This window comes from Mastigoproctus giganteus, chromosome 4 (genome assembly GCF_048544385.1).
Source record: "Mastigoproctus giganteus isolate SK-2022 chromosome 4, ASM4854438v1, whole genome shotgun sequence".
NCBI lineage: Eukaryota > Metazoa > Arthropoda > Arachnida > Uropygi > Thelyphonidae > Mastigoproctus > Mastigoproctus giganteus.
The window spans coordinates 123,508,317-123,534,503 of record NC_143578.1 but is presented as its reverse complement, the minus strand read 5'-3'; the positions used below and the strand labels follow the sequence as shown (position 1 = coordinate 123,534,503).

Below are 26,187 nucleotides of genomic sequence, written 5' to 3'. Positions count from 1 at the left end.
AGTTCATTGTGTGTTTTGCGAGTAGAAGGACGGACAAGCCAGTGTGGCAGGGTAGTTAACGGGAAACATGATTATTGCCAGTGGCTTCGACCCAGTCCTGTAGGGCTATAACCAAGTGAAATTCTCGATTGCTCAGCTTCTCGTAGATCTCGGTCCTGTCCTATGAAGGTAGGGTCCTCACTAATAAATAAATAAAAAAAAAAAAAAAAAACGCACATACTGAAGACACTATGTGGCCTATGACATCGACCCAGTTCTTTAGGGCATGTTCAGTGTTAGTCACTAATTTCAAGGAAGCTACATCACAGTTATGTGTGCTCCGCTGCTCCTAAGCTGTGGGATGTCTTGTTCTTGAGTCCTTACTTTTGCTTCTTATTCAGTTCAGTATAATTGTGCTTCCGTTCTGCGTTACTTCCTATTTTCTTGTTCTGTTGAGTCCCTTCCACTTCATTCCTTCTTTTCATTTTCCCATTTACCTACTGTCTCTCTGTGCTTCCTGCTGGAGGGCCGCCCTTCGCCTGAATAATTTTCCTGCAAAAGCTGAAAGAAGTTTGAGCGATTCTGCCCCAGCTATCAGTTGTGGGAATTCTCCAGCGTTAGTTACGTTAGTCCCCAATAGCAGGGGATGTCTCAGATCTGTGTAGAGGTAACAGTCAAGTATGAGGTGTTTCACTGTTTCTTCTTCGCCGCATTGACAAAGGGGGGAGAGAGTTAGGCCTAATTTGTGGAGTTTGGAGTTGAGACTACCATGTCCTGTGATTAGAAAAGTAGTATGCATGCTTGGTGTCCACCAGTTCCTGGATTTGTCTCGCAGATATATTTGTGGGAAGAAGGTGAAGGTGTCTCTTCCCTTAGTTGTTGTTTGCCAGATATCCTGCCATTTTGTGCCTATGTCCCTATAAATTCTTGCTTTGTTTTCTTTTATACTTTGGTTGGTGTCGTTGGCAATTCCTCCCAGCGTAGCCTGTATGCCTAGCCGTTGGTTGTGTGCCAGGTAGTGGTAGATTACATCAAAGTATACGGGTGGTCTCCCGCACAGTACCTGGAGGGCCTCAGTAGAAATTGTCCTGCATGCTCTGCAGGTTGCCAGGAGAAAGACTCTTTGTGACTGCAATAAGTATTTTTTGCAAGCCGAGTTCAGTGCTCTGTAATCCCAGGCCCCGGCTCCATAGCAGACAATGGGAATGTACAAGCAGGAGTAGTATAGGCTTAGTGTGGAGGATTTAATTCCCCATATGGCTTTTGTGATGTTAATGAGCCATCCTGCTATTTTCCTGATTGATTTGACGATATGCCTGATGTGTGGCAGAAAGGATAGCTTGTCATCTATCCAGATGCCCAGGTATTTATGCTGACGCACTAGTTCAATTCTTTGACCTTCTAATTTAATATTTGGTGGTCTATTGAGGTCGAGGTGGCCTTTGAGAAGGATTTGCTTGGTCTTTGGTATTGATATTATCAACTTATGAGTATTGCTCCATGTGTAAAGTTCCTGCAGGATTGTGTTTGTTTTATCCTCGAGTTCCTTGCGTGAGTTTCCTGGGATTACCAGGGCGAGATCGTCCGCGTATGCGATGGGTATAATCTCTCCATGTGGTAGATTTAGCCACCCGTCCAGCACCATATTCCAGCACAGGGGTCCCAGGACTGAACCCTGCGGGCATCCTCTTGTTATTTTTCGCATAACTGAGCAACAGCCCGAGGAGACTACTGCGCGCCGGTCTTGAAAGTAACTGTCCATAAGCTTGTAGATTGGAGCTGATACCCCAGCCTCTCGGAACCTCGCAAGGGCACTCGGCCACCATAGTGTATCGAATGCCCCTTTGAAGTCCACGAAGAGGCCGAGGACATATTTGTGGTTATAATTTTTAATTGTTGTTAGCATAAGATTAATTGCATCTGTGGTGCACTTGTGTGGAGTGAAGCCTAGTTGCCCGTTTGAATTTAGTGCCTTTGAGTTATAGTAGTTTCTGAGTCTTTGGGCCAGGAGTTTTTCCAGCACTTTCCCAAGGAAGGGTAACAGTGCTATTGGTCGATATGACGTGGCCTGGTTTGTCGGTTTTTCTGGGGACTTTAATATAATTTTCAGGTTGGCTGTTTTCCAAGCTGTAGGGAAGGTGCCAGCTACAAGACAGGAGTTATAAAGGTTTCTCAGCATATCTGGGCAGGTTTTCCATACCCTTTTTATTATGGAGACCTCAATCAGGTCTATTCCAGGGCTTTTACCATCCTTTAAAGATGTGATCGCAGCTTCTATTTCCTGTTCTGTAAACGGTGCCTCTTCTGCCACTGCAGTATATGTCAGGTGCTGAATCCTAATGTTTGTCTGTTCCAGGTTTTCTGGTACAGTTATATCTTGGTATATAATTTCATCTAATATGGTGTCCATAGTTGCACTCCAGGAGAGTGTTTCCGTTGTGTCAGGCTTTACTATTGATGCTAATGGGGTTGTTGGATGTAGCTTATTGATAAGTAGTTTGTACGGTAAGCCCCAAGGATCTTTTCCCAGTGTTCTTTGAATTAGTCTGTCCCATGCTAGTTTTTTCTCCTTTTGAATGTTATTGAAATAATTGTTCCTAGCTGTTTTGTACGTTTCATATAGAGTGGCCAGTTCCGCTTGATTGTGTTGTTTCTTTTTGCCTTTTGGAATTCCTTCCTAGCCTTTCTTAGTTCCCTCCTTAGTGTTGCAAGTGCTGGGGTCCACCAGGGGACTGTTCTGGGCTTCCTTTGTTTGAGTGGGAAGGTTTTGTTAGCCGCCTCTTTAATAGTATCTGTGATATTCTGCTGGAGCTTGTTCACATCCCCATTTTGTTGTTCCAGTTGCTCCCTGGTAAGATCTATTAGATTCCTGTCAAAGTGTTCCCAGTTTGCGTTTTTAGTTTTGTACCTTGGGGTGTCGTAGTTCATGCGGAAGGTTGGTGTTGTAGGCAATGTGGCTATCGTGAAGGTAATGGGGTTGTGATCACTGGTTGTCCATGATGGATGTACTGTCCAGTTTGTTAGATTATATGTAAAGAACCTGTTTGTCATGGTGACATCAATATAAGATTGTCCATGTGCACTAACAAATGTTGGTGGATGACCTTTTGTATTGTGTACCTTTATGCTGTTTGCATGGATAAATTCCTCTAGGAGTTCTCCTTTGAGGTTTGTTGTGGGGCTGTTCCACAGGGTAGATGCTGCATTGGAGTCTGTCATTATTAGTATTGCTGATTGTGAGAGTGTGAGTAGGAGGTGTTCTAAATAGTTGAGGAAGGGGTCAATTGACTGCGTGTTTTGGCTACATCTCATGTATACTGAAGCCACATAAATGCGGCCAAATGAGCCTTCGAGACATGCACATGCTGCGTATTCTGTGCATAGTTTGTTTATCTTGGTGACTGTTATTTGTGGGTCTAGGATAGTAATGGCCGCCCAGACCCAGGTTCTTGCATTTCCTCCTGTACCAGTAGTTTCTGGGTTTGATGTCACCATTTGGGATCCAAAGGGCAATCCTTTTACCTTTCCTTTGTATGTATAGGGTTCTTGTAACCCTAGTATTGTTAGTTTCTCTTCTGTAGCAATTTTAGAGAGTCCGTTCATTACTGATATTGATCTTTGGCAATTGAGTTGCAGGGCTTTGATGTGTTCCATAACTTTAGATGCGTATTCAGCTTTGTCAGTCATAGTCCGTTCTGGCTTTTGTTTGGTTAATGGCTCTTAAATATTCAGGACAACTCTGGTCTCTGTATGTGTGTTGATCACTCTTCTTCCTGTTCCTGCAATTAGGACAGATGGGTGGGGAGTCCTTCTTTGGGCATTCTGTGGTTCGGTGTCCCAGCACTCCACAATGACCGCAAGTATTTTCTGTTTGCTTGCAATATTTGGAGGTGTGACCATATCCCAGACATTTGTAGCATCTGGTGACAGTGGTGAAGTCTCTGACTCCATGGGCCGTCCAACCAATATAGACTTTCTCTACTTTTAGGAAGATTTTCCTGATATGGCCGGGTACTTCAAGTACCCAGTGTTGTAAGTTCTGGGTGCGAGCCTTCATTTTAAATCGCACCTTTATTTCTTGTAAAAAGGTGTCGTAATCCAATTCTGTGTTGCTGAGGTTCTTGTGGAACAGGTCCATAAGAAGTTCTTCTTCATTCATGTCTGTACTTATGTTATATAATACTATTGTTGGTTTCTGCTTTCTTAGAGGATCTACTTTTAAGTTAGGATCTCTGATCTTTTTGGTCTGTCTGAGTATGTCTAAGTCAGAGGAGGTGGCCGTTTCAATAATTACACCTCTTTCTCTGATTTTTCTGATTGACTTTATCTTCACACTTCGTAGCTCTTCTTTAAGTTTGGTTGTAATTTCTTTCTTAACTTCTTCGCTTGTTGCCAGACTCGACTGTTCATCTGCTCTGACAATAATTACATGTTGGGCCTGTGGCTGAGGAGGAGTTGGCACTCCAGCCAGTTTTGGGGCCACTGCTATTGCGGCGAAGGTGGTCTGTGATGAGGTTATTGGCTTTTTGATGGACATAAGGCATCTTTTTTCCAGTGCTGTGAAAATTTTTGTGATTTCAACTACTGTTGTAGCCAGAATATTTGGGTCTGCTTCCAGCGTATGGATCAATTGTTCCCTCAAGGTAAAAACACCCTCCACTGTGTCCTTTGCAGTGGCCTGTGGGGGAGTTGAGGTGTGAACTCTACCCGTTTTGGTGATTGCTGGAAAGTCTTCTTCAGCAGTGTTCAGGTTGCTGGTGACTGGTTCCTGTTCGCAGTCGTTAGGGGTTTTATTTTCAGTACCTTTTCTAATTGTGTGTGTTTGGGCAGTGTTAGAGTTAGTATTTGACCTCAGCTGGTTGTTAGTAGTTGTATTGTCTCCAGTGTCATTCTCTATTTTGGGTGGTAGGTGGGAACTGCCAGCAACAGATGTGCTTGGCTCCACTTGTTTGTCATATTTGGTTTTGTTGTCAGTGGTTTTTTCCTTCTTTCCTTCCTTCTCTCTCTGTTTTGGTTTTACTCTTGTCTGACTTTGTTGGGGAGTTGTGGCTCCTTTGCACCCTCCAGCAGATTTAGTTTTTTTGCTGGTAGGGGCAGCCAGTTGCTTGCCAGTCTCCCTAGCAGGGGTTTTTAAGGGTTTTTTCCGACTTGGGGTCCTAGATGTTTTCTCATACATTTCTATTGAGGTTGCATCAGAGTAGCTTGTTGTATTTGTCGACTCTTCAGAGGATTCACTAGAAGTATCACTTGTTGTGTCTTGTTTTTTCATTTCCTTCCCCAGTTAGGGAGGGTTTAGCCGCCAGAGGGCGCAGCAATGCTATTATATAGAGTACCTTGTGTTGTGTACACCTGCAGTCTCCAGGTGTGTTTAAGAGGCAGGCGCACCTGAAGTTGGAGCCCCCTAGCTCAATTAGGGAGGGAGTTATGTAGCTTTGAAGTTAACTGGATGAAAGGCCAGTGACACTTTCCATCCCGCAGAACATAGAGTTCTTGTTGTGTGAAGTTTAAACTTGGTACCCTGACAGGTGAGGGCACAAGGAACCACCACACTAATTTTTGTGGGGATCGGACCACCCGTTCAAAGGTTATAAGTGATCTCCTCTCCTGTCCACCAGGGGGCGTTGAAACTCCGGGGGGGATGAAGTAATTTTATTCTCTCCTCATATACTAAATATCAAACCCCTAGGACCATTAGGAGCTGAGGAATATGTATGTAAGGTTAGTGCACGTAGGGTTCCTAATGTTTTGGACACTGTTATACACTTTCACCAATTTCACTCTGGTCACCATGGAAACCAATGTACATATTTGATAACTCATAATTTCACGTGGAACGAATATTAAAACATGGGTATCACTGTTACTCTTAATTTTAATGAAGATGCACCTTTGAGTGACACAAAATGTCTGCCTATGGTGTGTGTATATACTTACATATAATGGCGGCCGCCAATGGGGGCATCCATATTGTATGCACGTAGCTATGGCAACAAGCAGGGAACCCTGTGTAAACTGTTGTGTCCCCACAGCAACGTCACGATGGCTATGTCCAAGCTTCCCACCAGTTTCTTTGTCTGGACTATGGGGAAGAAGGCAGTATGGCTACCATTGCTATATGTATTTTTCCTATGGAGATGGGCAGTGCCAAAGTTTCAATTTTTTAAGGCTGGCTATGTGTGCTATTTCAATCTGAAGGTGTCCCCAGCATCACCAACAACCTCCCTGAGTTCCAAAAGCTGAAGGCACTTATTCACCACTTGCATGTGGGAGTAAGGCCACTACAAAAATTTAATACTGCCAGCCAAAAACCATAACGTTAAGTGAAATTCCGTTTCCATGTTAAACTAATGGCCAAAGTGATATTATAAACGGAATTTTAAAAAGCTCGCCGTTGCGCTAATTTTTGTCTGGCAGCCTCAAATAAAGTTTCAGTAGACTCACCACATTGAGATCTATCCAAAGATGTAATCCTTTTGATGGTATGAGCACTTAAACATTATTTTTTAAAGACACTTTTTAGGAGCACAAAAAGACACTACATTGCTGTATACAACTCTACTGCGTTTGTACCGAACAGTCTTACAACACAGTTGTCTACACCTTACTGTATTATATATTTCAACAGTCATCACACATTACGAGGAAACAACTGCATAGATTATAGAGGCCAGCCAATGCTAAAATTTCATATTGACAATTGCACTATCCTTGATGATGGGCTACCCAGATATGTTCACCTTCCTTTTGGCACATATGCTTAATTAGATCTAGCAGCATGTTCTTTAATCCTGTTATTAATGCTTAAGTGGAAAACAATAGTGACCACTTCCTGATGCTAATTAAACTGTTAGATAAAATTCGAACTCATCTTAACAGAAGCTGATGATGGAACTTGGAGAAAGTTGATTGGAAAAATGTCAAATAGTAGAAACATTCCATTGGGAAATTGCTCACAATTTATTGCCTGGTGAGGCAGTTACATGTGTGATAGAAAACATGCTGCTGGCAGTGCTATCCCTATAACATCTACAAGATTGCCTCATACACAAAAAGAACAGGACAAGGCCTGGAATAATTTCTGTCCCACCACAACAAACATCCAATACTAATGAGCTTGTGCAAAGGCAAAATATGTTAGATTCTTCATCCAGAAGGCCTCCTACTATTGTTCCATTTCAAGAATAAAGCATTCAGTGCCCTCTCAAAAAGTCTGGAAGTTAGGCCCCATTAATGTCTGGAATTTCATTGGTGTTTGAGTTCTGGCCTTGTTAAACAACTAAACTTTAATCATTACTCACAAACTTGGTATAAGACTAATGAGTAACCTTGATCTCAATGTAAACCAGCAGTGACACAACCAAGAATCATTAAAAAATTAATAAATAAAAGTGTTCATATCAGCTGTTAAGTATTCTTTCTTTAAACTCTGTTATTAATTATAGATGTTAATAATATCAACTTTGTTTTATTACCTTTCTTCACATATAAAGATCCTACTGTGAACCCTATTCTGGATTCTCCCAACTGATGCAGCCTTCTGGTGGGAGGGTCAATTGCCTTCCTTCTCCTTTTGTCCAATTTTCCTGTAGATGCTTATCTTGGGATTATTAATCATTACCAGAGTACATACATATACGTATTTCAAATATTGTATCTGTTTATATACAAATTGTTTTGAAATATTTGAAATCTAAGTGCTGCCTTCTCGTATTTGTGCTTATAGTAAAGTTTACAAGAGCTGTTTAAAAGTGTCCAGATTATGCTCATTATTCAAGACTGAGAAAATTGAGAGCATACTGAGACACACCATCACTTGTTTAGACATATCTCGTTCTTACCTGCACGCGGTAAGCTATTCACTCGCTCACAGCAGTCCATAATTGTGAGCTGATAAAGAAGATATTTTCACATCTCGTCGTATTTCAAAACATTAGAGTGCATTGAACAATCTGTGTGCATTAAATTTTGCTTTAAAATCAGAAAAAATGCAAGGGAACCATTTGATCTTAAAACAGCATATGGGGGATCTTTTAGTGGGCTGTACACAAGTTCTTTCTTAGCATTTTTGGTTTTTCAGGCAGGATAGAGAGTCTGTAAAGTGATGTCCAAGATAGCCCTCAACTTTGTTAAATGATGAAATTGTCTCAAATGTGAACTTTGGTATGAAATTACTAAAGATCAACTGTTTTTGAAATCAACGAAGAAACTTGTATCTCCATTAGATCACTTATTTATTCTAATGAATACTGGGCATGAGATGCATTTCTTAAAAGATCAGTCGTGCTGGCAAGTGTGTAGCAAAATGAAGGCATGCTGTTAGCATTTTTTTTTTGTCTGTGAGGGTCTTGTGCACAAATATGCTCCAGAGAGGCACAAAATTCTGAGAATTTTGTAATGTTGTTTGAAGGAAAAGACTGGTTGAGTAACCATAATTTTTTGCCAGTACAGAATACTAATACAGCGTTATGGCTAACTTCGCTGCTCCACAGGTTCCCCAGGACTCAAGTACCTTCTGGTTGGGGATCCATTGCCTTCCTTCTCTTGTCCAATTTTCCTGTAGATGGCTCTCAGGTTTTCATTAAATATCCTGTTGTCTGTTTTGCTCTGGGCACTCTCCCTGTAATGGCAAAGTCTCTTGCTGAGTGCCAGGAGTTTCTGCTTGTTGGTGCAAAAGTATTCTTCAATCCTCTGATTATAAGTCTTGTTTGTTGTGGATGTTCTTTCCTGAGGATGGACTTCATTTTTCTGATCATCTTCTTACTTCTGTTACCCCATTAGTACTGTGTCAGGCCTATCTTTACTCTTATCTCTTCTGTTTTCTGCTGTAGCCTTCTTTCCCAGGCTGGTGGGTTATGCGTTATGCCTTGTCTTTGCATTATGTTGTTCTCTGGTTTCCCTTCCATTCATCTTAGCGACTTCTACAGTGGCACAGTAAATGGCTTTGCAGATGGTGTCTAGTGTTACTTTGTTGTTGTTGAGATAATCCAGTATTATTTGCATATTGAGTGATCTGTTACTTGCCTTCTGTTGGGTCTTTGTGGGGTCCATTGCTTCGAATTCTGCTGGCACTTTCTTCAGCTCTTCATCTGTTCTGGATATAGTGATCTTGTCTGTTGCACTTCGGCTGTTCTGGGTTATAGTTCTTGTTCTTGCTGTACCTCCAGTTCTGGTTCTGTTATTGTCATATTCGTTATTGTCTGTAGTTGGCCACTCGCATCTTTGATTTTTTTCCAAGATTGTAGGAGCTTTCAGATTCTTCTTGATTGATGGTCTGCTGTTTGCTGGTGTTCAGTGACCTGAACAGTCGGGAATAATTCCAACCACTTTGTGTGTAGTGTCATCCTGTACATTGTCATGTCTGTCTCTAGTTTTGTTACTCCGTGCGTAGACTTTTTCCCTTATGGGTAGTCACTTGTGCAGGAAGCACTTCCAGCAGTTGGGCTTGATGAGCTTGCCCTTAAGTTATGGTAGCCATGTGGGAGACAGCATCACCCTCTCTCTCTCTCTCTCTCTCTCTCTCTCTCTCTCTCTCTCTCTCTCTCTCTCTCTCTCTCTCTCTCTCTCTCTCTCCCCCCCCCCCCCCTCCACTGTCGTCCATGGGAGACTTTTATAACTGATCCCTCTGCCTAAAACCTGAATGTGAGTGACTTTATCCTACTGTACACCACCTGTTGCAGTATGTTCATTATTTCTACTTCTCATCTTCATCCAGCTATGGAGGTGGACCTGTTTTAGCTTTGGTATCCAGTGGTGGGTGGTAGTTGATGCTAGTGATACCAGATGGCACCACTTTCTGCCTCGGCCCTCACTTGAGGGAGGGAGGGCCAATGAAGTAACTTTTGCTCCCCCCCCTTCTCAGTGATTCTTGATAATATTATAAGAAATGGCCACTATTTCTTTACCACTACAACTATGCTAGGCATCAATTTGATGGCCATTTTAAAGGTTTTTTTTTTACAGTGATGCATCGACTTATGAGATTATTTCCAGAAAAACATCTCTTATCTCAAAACCGTAAAGTCGAGATTGGGGTCCTTAATACCCACTAAGAGTCATGGAAGCTCGGAAATTTAAAAAAAAAAAAAAAAGTGTGGTTTTGCAGTGAAATTTATTTATGTTTAAAATAATAAATTAGATTATTTGATGTTGAAGACTGGGGCTGTTGTTTTTCTGTAGTCTTCTTGACGTAGAAATCCAACTAGGTCTGCTTGTGCAAAATAACCCTGTAAGGTTCCACCCACAGAATTGGTTGATTTGAAAATCCTTTACTAGAGTAAATCGGTTTCTCCACGTATTGACTGCTCCGATACTACAATGACCTTTCCAATATTTTCTGCTGTTAACTCAGGCAGTGGAACTCACTCCGATTCAGACAAAACAGCTTCATAAGCAGTTTCTATTTCTCCCTCAGACACATCGGAAGAATGAGAACCCGCAAGCTCATTGAGATCTTCAGCTGTTACCTGCAGACAAGAATTTTACGAAGCTGCAAAATTTCTTCTTTCCTTTCTCGTCTCTTTGGCTGAAATCCCTCAAAATCTGCAGAAATGTCAGGACACAAATTTTTCCATCCTTGTGCCAGACATTTAATGCTGATATCCTCCCAAGCTTTTACAACATTATTTATGGCATCTTTGATGTTATAAGATTTCCAGGATTCTTTGAGGGGGTGGGTTTGTCATGATTATCAGTAGAATGATAACATTGCCTGAACTTGAGTACTGGCAACCTCCGTATAACAGTTTCGCTCTAACACGATTGATAAATTGCGGCAACCTCACATAACATGGTATTTTTGAGCTTATGTGTGCATTTATTTTAAATGTATGTAATTTTTCAACATTTCCATTCTTTTTTGTAAATCTCCGCTGTTGACTCACTAGTTGTTATGCAAAAAGAATTATTGGGAAATTCCCGTACTATTGAACTTGTGCTTGTTTGACACTGAAAAATTGTGATTTCAAAGCATGCAGTTTGTGACTTTTAAGGTTTTTGTATGGTTATTTTGGTTCTTATTTGTGTGTTTATAAATTTTTTCGGGTATGTACTACTAAACTCCATTCTCAAAAACTGTATTGGAATAATTTCTTTGTTGTGAATTAAATTCCAGCCCTAAATTATGCCTAAGGAAAGTAAAAATGCACTGCTCAAAAGAAACCATTTCTCTAGAATGATGAAAGGTGCAAATTATTAACTCAGCCATTAGATCAGTGGTTTTCAACCAGGGGATGCTGTGGCACCTTAGGGTGCCGCAACAACATTCCAGGGGTGCCACGTAATTTGGGTTTAAGTTACTTAAAATTATTATTATTATTTTTAAAATTTATGTTTATTTCATTATAAAAAAGGTGTACAGTATCTTTTTAATTTTGTGGTGATCTATAATTGATGTCTACTTAGTACCGCTATATAAAGAATAAAATTATTAGATACTACAGTAAACCCCCGCTATTCGCGGGGGTTCCGTTCCTGAGAAATGTCGCAAATGCAGAAAACGCGAATACTGAGTTATGGCTCCCATAGTAATAAAGGGGTTCCGTTCCAAAGTATGAAATATATAAGAAAAACTAGTCTAAAATTTTGTGTATGTGTGTATTATATGTACCTTCATAATATGACTATGTACATAGACAGTACATAGTGAAATGCAAGCATATGGCATCGAAATGAAAATAAGAAACAATTTAATATTAAATGTAATATTTATTAGAAATTTCAAACAAATCTTTCAAACTAGTGCCTTTGCTAGCTAAAAAACTTATCCCGCCAGTGCTATCACCAGTTTCGCTAAAGTGTTGATAAAGGAGTTTTGCCTTTTCACGAATGATGAGTGAACTTAACAGAATTTTATTTTGAGTTCGGTCTTCTATCCACAGATTTAAAGCCTTTTCCATTTTTTCTAATTTAACATAATGAGTTACAGAGCAAATTTTTGAAGCAATTAGCGCATTTTCACAGACACTACGGTGGATTTTTACTTCAGATTTTTTGATTGATCGTACTGTTGACTCATTGATTTTATAATGTTTTGCCACTGAGGAGACACTTTCACCATTAGAAATTTTGTCTGATAAGTCAATTTTATTCGCTAATGTCATCACCTTCTTTGATATTTTTACATTTCTCTTGTTATTCGTAGCCATATTTTTGTACGGGTTAGAAAGAACTTGTCCACAATAAAGTCACTTTCTTACGTTAACACACTCGAAAAAGTCTGTTTTACACTGCAAAACTTTTATCTTTTTTATTTATATTTATCACTTTTGTAAGCATATCAATTTATAAATTGATAAATTTATTCAATTTATAAGCATATAAATTAAAAGCAAATGATGAAACCTTCCATGACAAGCGCATAACACATACCGAAAAAGGATTAGGGAGAAACATCCACGCTCGCAATTTTATCACCCCCCCCCCCCCCACTGAGCGCTGTTTTGACCGGGAAAGATAATTTTAGCCACGCCCATGTTTTTGTATGGCGAAAAATATTCACAGCGCTTTAAAATTCACATTTTTTTAAGGTTTCGTTTTATATTAAATCAGCGACCGCGAATAGCGGGGGTTTACTGTATATGTATAATTTGTATTATGACATGTAATTTTTATAATTATATTATTGGAATAATTATTATATATATATATATATATAGAGAGAGAGAGAGAGGGGGGGGGGGAATCGGATCTAACAGGCTGAAAATTGAGTAGGGGTGCGGCAAAATAAAATAAATGACTTAGGGGTGCCGTTATTAAAAAAAAGGATGAAAACCACTGCATTACATCAAGGCGTTACATCAGAAAATGGTTACAATGGATTTTGGAAAAGATTTATTTTGAATCTATTGAAGCGATAGAGGCATGGAAACATTTTTCGATTGTGGACTGTATTGAAATCATAGCTTTATCGCTCAAACATGTAAAACCATCAACTTGAGATGAATGTTGGAAAAATGTATGGCCAGCGTCAGTTCATTCAGGAAATATGGTCGAACCAGCAGAAAAATGGAATAGGTGCTATAGTAGAACTTTCTAAGTCGGTAGGAGGGGAAGGTTTTGATAGTATGACTACTGAAGACGTTCAAGTATTGATGGTAGAAAAAGAGGCTGGCGAAGTGGATTTTATGGAAATGTCATCAGAGGTAAACCAAATAAATTCAGAGGATGATAGCACAGATAAATTCTGAAGTTACAAATTTTACACATAAAAAGTATGTGTGAAGGCATAAAATTATTGTAAGTTGATGAGAGTTATCTACCACTAGGTGGTAGATGACGCTCATCAACTGGGTAGTACCCACTTTGCTTATTGAAGGCTTGAAATGGTCGAACCCGTGTTTAGTCTCTAGAGCTAAGTTCCGGTCACCCCTTCCGCATCTATTCCGTCATGCAGTATGATTGGTGACTTTTGAGGTTATGATGGACGTCATGGGGAGATCCAGTATTCCTTACATTTCGAGGGTACAGCTCTTAAACCGGGTTTGCAGGCCGGCTGCAAGTTACTATGACAGACCGACCCTATTGGTAACTCTGTAGGAGGCTTCCAGATCAGCTAGTGTATAATTTTGCTAGCTCTACTCTGCCAGATAGTGACTGGAGGAAGTCCGAGTAGTGTGTACGTTTGTTAGTTAGTTAGTTAGTTTTTAGGAGCATTAGCAACTAAGGCCATATTGCTCGGGGATATGCGGTGGTCATTCCCTGACCTTTCCACATCCTCCGTATTTGGTGGTGACGGGCTCGAACCCCGGTCTAATCAAGAAGCCTGTGCTATGCACTGCTGCTCCTTCCCACCTGGCTACGGAGGCGCCTGTAGTGTGTACGTGGGGGGCATTTTCGAGGCCATATTGTGTCAAGGATCTGGGTATATTCTAACCGTGTGTACGACATATCCAAAAATTTCATTACTTCATACAGCATGTTGTCCCCCCCGTGCCTTTGCTTACTATTCAATACAACATGAATTGTCAAACTAATAGAGTAAGTTTATCTGCAAAAAGATCTAAATCTCTCAAACACTTCCTAGTTTGTTTCACAAATATACATGGTCTCAATTCTAATCTCAACGATGTCCATTTCCACTTGCAGTCTGCCAAACTCCATGTGCTTTTTCTGACAGATTCTCAGTTATCGGTTGATTCAACTACTTTTCATCTCAGTTGACCAAATTATTTGCTGTGCGATTCCTTTCACCTCAAAGTTGGTACTTGTGCGTGTATCCTTTCCGATATGCTCTGCCTTAAAATCTCTCTCTACCTCATTGTGTCAAATTCATCTGTTGTTTCTACCATTCTCCCAACTCCACTAATCACTTGGAGCTCTTTGACTTCCCCTCTTTCAACTTAAATTTCTTCACTCCATCTTTTCTAACAGTGAGATAATTTTCCTTGGTGATTTTAATGTTCACAACTCCAGCTGGCTTCCGTTTTCTGGTCACACCGACCCAGCTGTTCGGGACGCTGATGCTTTTGCATTTTTTTTTTTTTTTTTTATGATTATCCCAAACACGAGAGGTATTAGAACCTATAGTACTTAGTACTGTGCTTGGGTTGGAGGTTAAGAAGATGAAAGAAGATATTTGCTGACATTAGACTTGAACTTCTGTAGACTGTAACCTTCAGGAAATACATATGAAGGAAGGTTGTTCTAGAAAACGGCAGTTGAATGAATAAACGAGGAAGATGAAAAGTTGGTTCTGTGAGTTTGAATTTGGACAGTAAATGGATGTTGGCTGGTGGCAGCACATGTTCGGACTGTTTTGAAAGAGAGAGTGGGAATTATAGAAGCCAGTTCAGAACAGTGCCCATGGAAGTATCTGTAGAAAAGGCATGCAGCAGAAACAGTACGTCTATGAGACAGTGAGTGCAGAGACTGTTAGAGAGAATATTAGAGAGGAGTCATTAATTAACCTAACTGTGCTCTTCTGAATGGAATCTAGAAGCCTGAGAGGTTTTGGGAGCACTGCCCCAAATGTGGGAACAATATTCCATGGTAGGGCGGATTTGCAATTTGTACAGAGTGATCAGCTGTTTGTAAGAAAAGTAATGCCAAGAACGAAAGAGAAAACAAAGTTTTTTAGATGCAGGGGAAGCAATATTTGTAATGTGCTTGTGCCACGAGAGATTAGAAGACAGGGTAATCCCGAAAAGAGATATATCATTTTGCCTAGAAATCGGAGTGTCACCAAACATAAGCATAGGAGCAGAAGAATCCTTTTTGTGAGATATAAGACAAGACAGTTTTAGAAGGATTGAAATCAACTAAGTTCTCTTTGCCTCACTGGAGAATTACCTGGAGATCGGCATTTAAGGAATTGGTAGTAGACATTGGTAGCTTCAACTTCTCGAGATTTTAAGCCAGAGAAGATCGAAAAGAGGTGATTCCAAATTATCATGTTTCTGACAGGGAATGTCAGAACGGTCATATGCACAAGTACCACCTTTCAGGCGAAAGGAATCATACAGCGAATAATTTTGGCAACTTGAGATGAGCAGTTGAATCAAATAATAACCGATATTCTTTAAGAAAAAGTACATGGGGTTTGGCAGACTTGAAGTGGATGTGTCGTTGAGATTAGAATTGAGACCATGTATATTTGTGAAATGAACTAGGGAGTGTTTGGGAGGTTTAGATCTTTTCACATATACGCGTACTCTATTAGTTTGACAATTCATGGTGTATTCAATAGTAAGAAAAAGTGGGAGGGACATGCTGTGTGAATTCATGAAGTTTTTGGATATGGCGTGCACATGGTAAGAATATACCCAGATCCTTGACATAACGTGGCCTCGACATTACCCCCCCCCTCCAACCTACACGCTACTCGGACTCCCTCCAGTCACTATCTGGCAAAGTGGAGCTAGCAAGATTATACACTAGCTGATCCAGAAGCCTGCTAAAGAGTTACCAATAGGTTCGGTCCGGTGTACTAATTAGCGGTCGGCCTGCGACCACCATTTTAGAGCTGTACACTCGAAATGTAAGGAAGATTGGATCTCGCCATGATGGAGGAAATGTGGAATGGGTCACCGGAACTTTCACTCTCTAGAAACTAAACACGAGTTCCACCACTTCAAGCCTTCAATAAGCAAAGTGGGTACTACACCAGTTGATGAGAGTCATTTACCACCCAGAAAACACAATTACTAATGACCTTGCACAGTTTTTTCATCTACCTACAAGAATACCGGACAATCTTAACCATACAGCCAACATGCGTGATCTTTTTCTCACAAACATCCCTTCTAAGTACACGGTCAAAGTTGAGTGGTCCTTTAAGCACCTCAGATCACAACTAGGTGGTAAAGGCTCCAATGGAGCCTTTATCTCATGGCTATTCCCAACCTCGTGTTGTTTGGCATTACAAGAATGCAAAATGGAATGACCTGCGAGATTTATTTTCTTCGTTTGCTTGGTCGGATTACTGTTTCAAAACTTCTGATATCAACGTTTGCCCAAATTGTGTCAGTGAAATTATTCTTGTAGGAATGGAATCCTTTATCCCACACTGTACTTTAAAATCTCGTCCTTTATCTAAACCTTGGTTTTTCAATAAATGTGCTAAGGCTGTTGAAGAGAAGAATGTTGCATATTTTAATTGGCTTCTTTTCAATTCTTCAGTTTCATTTTCTGCCTTCACCAAAGCTTGCAACAATTGTAAAGCAGTTATTATTCAGTCCAAACTAGATTTTGAACAGACTAAGAGTAGAAAACTTGCTTTTTGTCCTAATGGTAACCGAGCATTCCGGTCTCTTGCGAAAGCTGTTGGCCACAACTTTTGCCCACCTCTTTCCAAACCAGATGGTTCTGTTGTCACTTCAGCCAAGGATAAAGCTGACCTGCTATCATCCCATTTTTCTTCCAACTAGCGGAGATGGGGGAAACCCCTGGTGCCGCTTGACACCAAACACACTTTTCTTCCAACTCATGTATTAATGATCTTGGTAAAACATTTCCCACCATTCCAAACATGCTACATTCAATGCCTCCTGTGGACTTCCGTGAGAAGGATTTTGACGAATCTTTATGTTAAGAAAGCTATAGGTTCTAATGGTATTTCTCCACTTGTTCTGAAAACCTGCTCCTGAACTTAATCCTGTTCTTTGCCATGTTTTTTAACTTTCTTAATCCAAAAGTGTTTTTCCTTCTGCTTGGAAATTTGCTCATATCCAGCCAGTTCCTAAAAAGGGTGACAAATTCCTCCCATCTAATTATCGTCCCATTGGAATTACTTCTACTCTTTCTAAAGTAAGGGAGAAATCAATTAACTGCCAACTCTTAAACTACCCAGAAACCTTCCATGTGATCAACGATCGCCAGTATGGATTCCGTCAGTGTCGATCCACTGTTGATATACTGACTTATGTTACCTATTTATGGAAAAGTTCGGTGAAACACAAGCAGTTACTCTTGACATCTCAACGTCTTTCAATCGTGTTTGGCATAAAGTCTTCTAAACAAGCTTCCATCTTATGGTTTGCCATCTTTGGTAGATGGCTCTCTCTATTCTAATTTCTCCACTAATGCTGGTGTTCCCCGAAGGTTCAGTTCTTTCCCCCACTCTTTTCCCCTTGTATATTAATGACCTTCTTCCATTGACTGGAAATCTTATCCATAGTTTTGCCGATGATAGCATGTTGCATTCCACTTTCTGTTTTGAGAAACCTTCCCCTGCTGAATCAGCTTCAACTTCTCGAATATCCGCTACCAATTCCTTAAATGCCAATCTCCAGGTAATTCGCCAGTGGGGCAAAGACAAATTTCAATCCTTCTAAAACTCAGTCTTGTCTTCTATCTCGCAAAAAGGATTCTTCTGCTTCTATACTTATCTTTGGTGACACTCAGATTTCTAAGCAAGATGATATATCTTTTTTGGGGATTATCCTGACGTCTAATCTCTCTCTTGGCACAAGCACATTACAAATATTGCTTCCTCTGCATCTAAAAAATTTGGTTTTATCTTTCGCTCTCTGCGTTACGTTTATTCACTCTCTGCAAATTGCAACTCCACTCTACCATGGAATATTTTTTCTACATATGGGACAGTGCACCAAAACGTCTCTCAGGCTTCTAGATTACATTCAGAAGAGGGCAGTTAGGTTAATTAATGACCATTTCTAACAGAGTCTCTCCACTCGCTGTCTCATAGACGTACTGTTTCTGCTGCATGCCTTTTCTACAGATATTCATGGGCACTGTTCTTCTGAATTGGCTTCTATAATTTCTGCTCTCTCTCTTTGAAAATAGTCCGATCATGTGCCACTACCAGCAACATCCATTTACTGTCCAACTTCAAACTCACAGAACCAACTTTTCATCTTCCTTATTTATTCTTTCAACTGCCATTTTCTGGAACAACCTTCCTTCATACGTATTTCCTGAAAATTACAGTCTACAGAAGTTCAAATCTAATGTCAAAAAATGTCTTCTTTTGTCTTCTCAAGTTCCAGCCCAAGCACGGTACTCAGTTCTATAGGTTCTAATACTTCTCGTGTTTGGGGTTTTCATAAATAAAAAAAAGAAAAAGTCTTAGACAGAGGATCTCAGGAAGTTAAAGGAGAGAAAAATCTCGTTAGTCTGAAACCTTGCAAATCAAGCACCTATTTATTTTAAGTTTATTTTTACGATCTGCGATTTGTACAGATTGAACAGCTATTTGGAAGAAAAGTAATGCCATGAGAAAAAGAGAAAACACAATTTTTAGATGCAGAAGAAGCAATATTTTGGATTTGTATTTGTTTATGCCAAGAGAGATTAGAAGTCAGGTTAATCTCTAAATAGAAATATGTGATCTTGTCTAAAAATCTGAGTGTCCTCGAAAATAAGCATAGCAGCAGAAGAATCCTTTTTTGTGAGATATAAGACAAGACGAAGTTTTAGAGGTATTGAAATCAACTAGGTTCCCTTTGTCCCACTGGATAATTACCTGGAGATGAGCATTTAAGGAACTGGTAGTGAATATTCAAGAAGTTGAAGCTGTTTGTGCAGGGCAAGGTTTCTTAAACTGGAAGGTTTCCACCTTCTAATGATCGTACATTGACGCAATGTGCTATAATCAGCAAAACTGTGGATAGTGTTTCTGGTCAACGAAAGAAGGTCATTAATATACAAGAGGAAAAGAGCTGGAAAAAGAACTAAACATGGGGAACACCAACATTAGTGGAGAAGTTAGATGACAGGGAGCCATCTTCCACAATGAGTGGTCAGAGAGAAAACTGAATATCCAATTCCAAAAAACAGTTGGCAAACCATTAAATTGGAAGCTTATTTAGAAGACCTTTATGCGAAACAGGATCAAAAGCATTTGAAATGTTAAGAATAACTGCTTTGGCTTCGCCAAACTTTTCCATTGAATTTGTTCATAGATGGGTAACATAAGCCAGTATATCACTAGTGGATCGACACTTACGAAATCCATATCGGCAATCATTGATCAGATGGAAGGTTCCTAGATAGTTGAGTTGGCAGTTAATGGATTTCTCTATTATTAGGAGTAAGTGCAATGGGACGATAATTGGATGTAAGGGATTTGCCACCTTTTTAGGAACTGGCTGGATATGAGAAAATTTCCAAGCAGAAGGAAAAACACCAGTGGAATAAGAAAGTCTAAAAAAGGCGTCACAACAGGAATAAGTTTAGGAGCACGGGTTTTGAGAACAACTGGGAATTACTATCAGGACCTGGCACTTTCTTGACGTTGAAATACTGCGGGAGTCATTGAATGGATTGGACTGGGATTGGTAGGAGGTGATTTACCAAGATCATCAATGCAAATGCTAGAAGAAAGGATGCTAGCAGGTCAGCTTTATCTTTAGCTAATGTGACAAGAGAACTATCCAGTTTTGACAGAGGTGGGAATAGAGATGTGCAAAAGTTGCAGCCAATAGCTTTGCCAAGAGACTAGAATGCTCAACTACCATTTTAGCATGTTCAAAATGTAGTTTTGACTGATTAATAACTGCTTTACAATTATGTGAGCTTTGGTTTAAGCAGAAAATGAATCTGGAGAATTGAATACTAGCCAATTGCGATATGTGACATTCTCTCTTGAACAGCCTTAGCACGTTTATTCGAAAATCAAGGTGTAGATAAAGGAAGAGATTTTAAGGTGGGGTGGAGAATAAAAGATTTCATCCATATAGGAATACTTCACTGACACGTTCTGAGCAAATATTGACATCAGAAATTTTAAAACAGTATTCCCACCAAGGAAAAAAAGAATATAAATCTCACAGGCTCCGTTGGAGAAGGGACCTTGCCAAGTCGTGATCTGAGGTGCCTAGAGGACCACCCAGCTGGACTGTATGCTTTGAAGGGATTTTTTGTGAGAAAAAGATTAAGGATATTGCGTGTGTGGTTAGGTTATTCTGGTAGGCAAATAAATAATCAGTGCAGAGTCAGTAGTATTTGCAAAAGCCTCGGGATCTTGATCAGCTGGGTTTGTGAACATTAAAATCACCAAGGAAAATTTCCTTACCGTTAGGAAAGTTGGACTGGTGCAAGTCAAGTTTCAAAGAGTTCCAAGTGATTAGTGATGTTGGGAGAACAATAGAGGCAACAGATGGATTTTACGTAATGGGATAGAGAGATTTTAAGCCAGAGAAGATCAAAAAGTGGGGATTCCAAATTACCAAGTCTCTGGCAGGGATTATCAGAAGAGTCAGATGCACAACTACTACCTTTGAAACAAAAGGAAATGTACAATGACTAATTAGGAGAGCTGAGATGAGCAGTGACAGTTGAGATTCTGTTAGAAAAGGTATGTGTTACTTGAAAAACTAAGTGGAAGTGAACATAATTGAGATTGTGACTGAGATCATGTGTATTTGTATAATGAACGAGGCAGTGTTTTAATGCATATATACAAAACTGCCAACAGTTTTCAGTAGTTTTAAATTACGTATTGTTTAACTTTAGTATAATTGAATTCGTATCATTCGTAATCTAGTGCAATTGGATGAAGAATTTGGAACAAATTTTTTGCTTCAAAGTAATTTCAGAAACACACTACCTGTGTAACCTAATATGTACTTTGTGCTGTGCAATCAGAATGTGAAATAAACAGGTTCTGTTTTCCAGCAATAATATATAATATCTAATTGGTCACCCCTTGGTCCCAAACCCCAACATAAAAATTTGAGATTTTTTTTTATTTATTTTTCCAAATCATATTTTGGACTTGTTTATGTAATGCCTTGAAGATTGCAATTTTTGTTATAAACTAGCATTGCTTTTATCCTTTACGGTACTATTTTTAATAAGTGCTTAAAGTGAATGTGTGAAAAGAGCAAGGGAAGTTATGGAATTAGAACAAAACATAAGAGTACATGATAAACATTGTTTTTGTTTATTAAATCAAAAATTTAAGAAACAAAAACAATGTTCCCCCCACTTCCTTCAACCCCTTAGGTTCTATGAGACCTGTTTTTGCTAACTGTGGTTTCGCCAAACATGGCCCCTTTCTGGAACATATCCCCCACACTTGTCCATTGAAATGATTTTGGTATTAAAATTGAAACCAACAATTAGGAGATTGTTGGGTTGCATTACAACACTTCAAGAAGTAACTTTCTTTCTCACTTAGCCTTAATAATTGAAATCAAAAGTAAATATGCTGAACGCTTGAATCAAGGCTGTGGATACTTTGTCCAAACAGGTTTTATAATTTTCTATTTACTTGAAGTATAAATGTCTAATTACAAATGAAAAGTTATTTTATGCTTTTAAACTGTTCCATTACTATGATGTGAAATTACACTACAAATTTAAATATTTGCAAGATTTTTTTTTTTTTTTTTTTTTCCTCTTCAAAATTTTGTTAGTCATGCAAAACTTTCCTTCCTTCTAGAATAGTATTTTTCTGCTATCCTCCTCTTTTTCATGTTATGCACATTATGATTTTTTTATCTCTTGTCTAGGTTTCCAGGCTTCAAAGAAGTTCGCCTAGTTCCTGGACGGCATGATATTGCATTTGTGGAATTTGAAAATGAAGTTCTGTCAGGTGCTGCAAAGGATGCTCTTCAAGGATTTAAAATTACCCCCACACATGCTATGAAAATTACCTTTGCCAAAAAGTAGATGACTTTTATGAGTTAATTAGAAGAAAAAGTATCTTCAGTAATAATAACAGTAATAAATGAATAAATAGAAATTCAATTCGTGATGACTTCGGGTATTCTTACATCATTTACAGGGGACTTCAGCGGGGACAGCTTCCCCCCCCCCCCCCCCCATTAGATCTTATTTGTTTAATAAATTTCCACAAATAATACATTTAAATAATATTTGCTGAATTTAAAGAATATATATCTATTGGAAAGTAGAAGAATTTTATTATATATTAGAAACACGTGTGCCATAGTATTTCATCCTTGAATATAATAAACAACTAAAGCTACATAGGGAGATGGTGGGTGGTGGAATCGGAAACAGTATAACTATTGTGACTAAAAATATATTCAGTTTCTTGAATATGATGAACTGATGCTCTCTGACATTAACATATAATTTCTCATGTTAGTAATGGAAGACTGACATGAGAAATGTGGTATATGGGGGGGGGAGCGCATTGTGTGACATCACAAGAATGCAAGAATGTAAAATAGGATGATATGCATAATTTTTATTCTTCTTTTCCTTAGTTGGATTAACCATAGTCTTCCAGCAGAAGGATGACAGAAGAATTCTGAACATTCCTGATGCGAGGACCTGGCGGAATTTTTTCCATTTATTCCCAAAACCTGTGCTCCTTAACCTGCTGTTTTCTGTTTTGCCTTTTACACTTTCTTGTTCCACTATTGTGGAACTAGCCTAATAAACAAATTTGGAAATTTGTTTATTAGGCTAGTTCCTAAATGGGGTGACATGTCCCTCTCCCCAACTTCCAATTATCATCCAATTGCACTTATCTCTCCTGTTTCAAAAGCTTCCATCTGGTTGAGCATCACTATTATGTATTCCATCAGTGTCAGTCCATCGGTAACTTAAGTTACTCATCTTTAAACAAATTTGAAAAGTTTGGTGAAACTCAAGCAGCTGCCATTGACATTTCTAAGGCATTTTATCATTTTTGGCATCTTCTCAACAAACTTCAATCATATGGGTCTTCTTGAGAAGGCAAAACAGATGATGGGCATAATCAAATGATTAGTAGTTACTTATTACTAATCATTTGATTATGATATAATCGAATGATATGATTTGATTGTTTTTTTTTATTATGATTATTATTATTATTATTATATATATATATTTTATTTTATTATTATTTTTTTTTTTCTGTTTTTTTTTTTATGAAAACTGTAAACACAAAAAGTAATTAGAACCCATAGTCTAGTACAGTGTGTGGGTTGACAGTTCAGAAGTAAATGAATGCTGACGTTGCAGTATGCATTTGATTGGTTTGTAAGGGGATGGGAAATTATAGATGCCAATTCAAAAGAATAGTGCCTATGGAAGTATCTATAGAAAAGGCATGCAGCAGAAACAGTTTGTCTATAAGATAGAGAGGGCGGGTCATTAATTAATGACTGCTCTTTTTGAATGGAGTCTAGAAGGCAGAGAGTTTTGGGGATACCATCCAGTTATGAGAACAATATTCTATGGTAGGGTAGTTATGATATTTGTACAGAATGAGTAGTTGTTTAGAAGAAAAGTAATATCGAGTGCAAAAGAAAAAAGTTAGTTTTTTGGATGCAGAGGAAGCAATATTTGCGATATACTTAGGCCAAGAGAGAGAGAGGATTAAAAGTCAGGGTAATCCCTAAAAGAGATATATGATCTTATCTAGAAATCAGTGCCATTCAAGATAAGCATAGGAGCAGTAGAATCCTCGTTACTAGATATAAGATAGAACAAGGTTCTAGAAGCATTAAAATTAACAAAATTATCTTTACCCCATTGGAGAATTACCTAGAGATCAGCAAGTAAGTAATTAGTGGTGAATATTCAAGAAATTGAAGCTGTTTGGGCAGGGCAGTTTTTTTTTTTTTTTTTTTTTTTTAATTCTCTTCTCTTCTTTTCTTTCCATTTACATTAATGACCCACATTCAATTCCATGCACTATTGTTTTGCTGATTATCATGCAATATATAGTTTTTAATTTGTTTTGTACTGTAGTTGTTCTTATACATAAGCGTTGTTTTCTTTTTAAGAGAATTTAATTGTCTGTGAAAGGTTAGGTTACTTTGAATTCGTTGGGTGATGTTGACTGTTGTGTTCTTTTTAAGGGCATTGAGTTGTCTGTAAAAGAAGGTTAGATTACTTTGAATTTATTGAATGATGTGAACGTTGTCTTCTTTTTAAGAGAATTTATTGTTTGTGAAGGGTTAGGTTACTTTGAATTAATTGAATGTTGTGACTCTGCTGTGGTAGTTGTGTAAATTTGCCTGGTATACTGTAATGAAATTGAACCAGGTCATAGACGAACGTAAAAATTTTGTATAGCTATTACTATATACTGGGGAGTTTAAATCAGAAACAAAATGATTTACTAGCTGCAACGTATGACGTTATATACTATTAATCCAGTGATAATTAGCATTACCAGAGGTATATGATGCAACAGAGCAACCTTATGCAGCATCAGACAAAAAAAAAAAAAAAACACCTCTTCCCATTTAACCCTTCCAATTCACTCCAAAAGTTTGTCCAGTTCCTTGAATTTATTTAAGCTATCAACTTCCACAATGTCAGATGGAAATTTATTCCAGCAATCAACTGCCCACTGGCTAAAGGAAAATTTCCGCACATTATTCTACAACTGTCTTTCCTCAGTTTGAGTTTTTGCTCCCTTGGTTTTATAATCTGAGCATGAGGACAAATCCCGTCCTGAGCTTGCTCGAGCCATCCAAGGCCTTATGTACCTCAATCAGATCACCTCGCACGTGCCTAGTCTCCAGATGCTGCAATTTGCAGACTTTAAACATTTCTTGATCAGAGCATCCCTTTGTTCTTCACCAGTTTTGTTGCCCTTCTCTGTACTCATTCTAGCAACTCTGCATCCTTCTTAAAATGAGGCCTCCAGTCCCGTATGAAATACTCAAGGTGTGGCCTGACCATTCCCATATACAAGGGGATAATCACCTTATCCCTGCTAGCAAAATTCCTGTATACCATTAACAAGACCCCGTGACCTGCTCTGGCTGCTCGTCTGCACTGCTCAGAAAACTTCATATCTCACTGCTCAATCCCCCCCCCCCCCAGGTTTTTTCATTCTCCACTACCCTGTGTGTAGTAATTCACTGTTGGTACATTTTCTGGGGTTATTGCTACCCCTATGCAATACTTCCAGTTTGTCAATGTTAAACTTCAGTTGCCATTACTCAGCCCATTTGCCCGACTTTTCTAGATTCTGTTGCAGTAGAAATGAATACTGTCATTAACAACCTTGCCAACCTTTGTATCATCTGCAAACTTGGATATTAAGCCTGATATACCCTCATCAATATCATTAATAAATATACAAAACAACAATGGGCCCATTACCGAACCCTGGGTGACTCCACTAATAACATTAGTCCACGAAGAGCAGTTTCACTGATTACCACTCTGTCTTCTCGCACTCAACCATCCTTTTATCCATTGTAGCAATTTGCCGTTAACGTCATATTGCTCCAATTTGCACAGTAGTCTTCCATTAGTGACATTATCAAAAGCTTTCGTAACCATCCAGTTTCTTTGTGACCACATCATAGTATCCAATCAAATTGGTCAGACAAGACTTCCCTTTAACAAAACCATGCTGTGCCTGAATTATCACTGCAGATTTGTTTAAATGATCCTGCAATTCTTCTTTAACCAGTGACTCCATTATTTTCCCTGTGACAGAAATTATACTAACAGGTCTGTAATTACTCTTATCTTCCTTTGATCCACCTTTGTAAATTGGAGATACATTTTCACATCTCCAGTCCAAGCGGACCTCACTCTCTTAATTATGGCTAAGGATTAGCTTACTTCCTTTGCTGCCTCCTTCAGTATAACTGGATATATCCCATCCACCCCAGGAGCCTTTCATATGTTTAACTGCAGCAATTTCTGCTCCACTTTGCTCTCAGTTATTACAAAATCATTTAGATCCCTGCTTGTGCCCTCCAATTCCCTACAGAATTCCTTCTGTGTGAATGTAGTTGCAAAATGCTCATTTGGTTTGTCAGCTGCCTGAGCAGGATCATCAACAGTCGGACCATCAATATCAAGTGGATCAATCAGATT

General features: G+C 39.0%; 1 protein-coding gene across 2 annotated transcripts in view; it reads left to right on the top strand.

Moving 5' to 3' along the window:
- Positions 1-22,050, top strand: part of snf (U1 small nuclear ribonucleoprotein A snf) — a 162,060-nt gene extending 140,010 nt beyond the window's left edge. For both annotated transcript variants that reach the window (XM_090371777.1, XM_090371778.1), the window contains exon 6: positions 21,891-22,050. In XM_090371777.1, coding sequence (XP_090227903.1) covers positions 21,891-22,050 — 160 coding nt within the window. The remainder of the gene's footprint in view (positions 1-21,890) is intronic.
- The last annotated feature ends 4,137 nt before the right edge of the window (positions 22,051-26,187 follow it).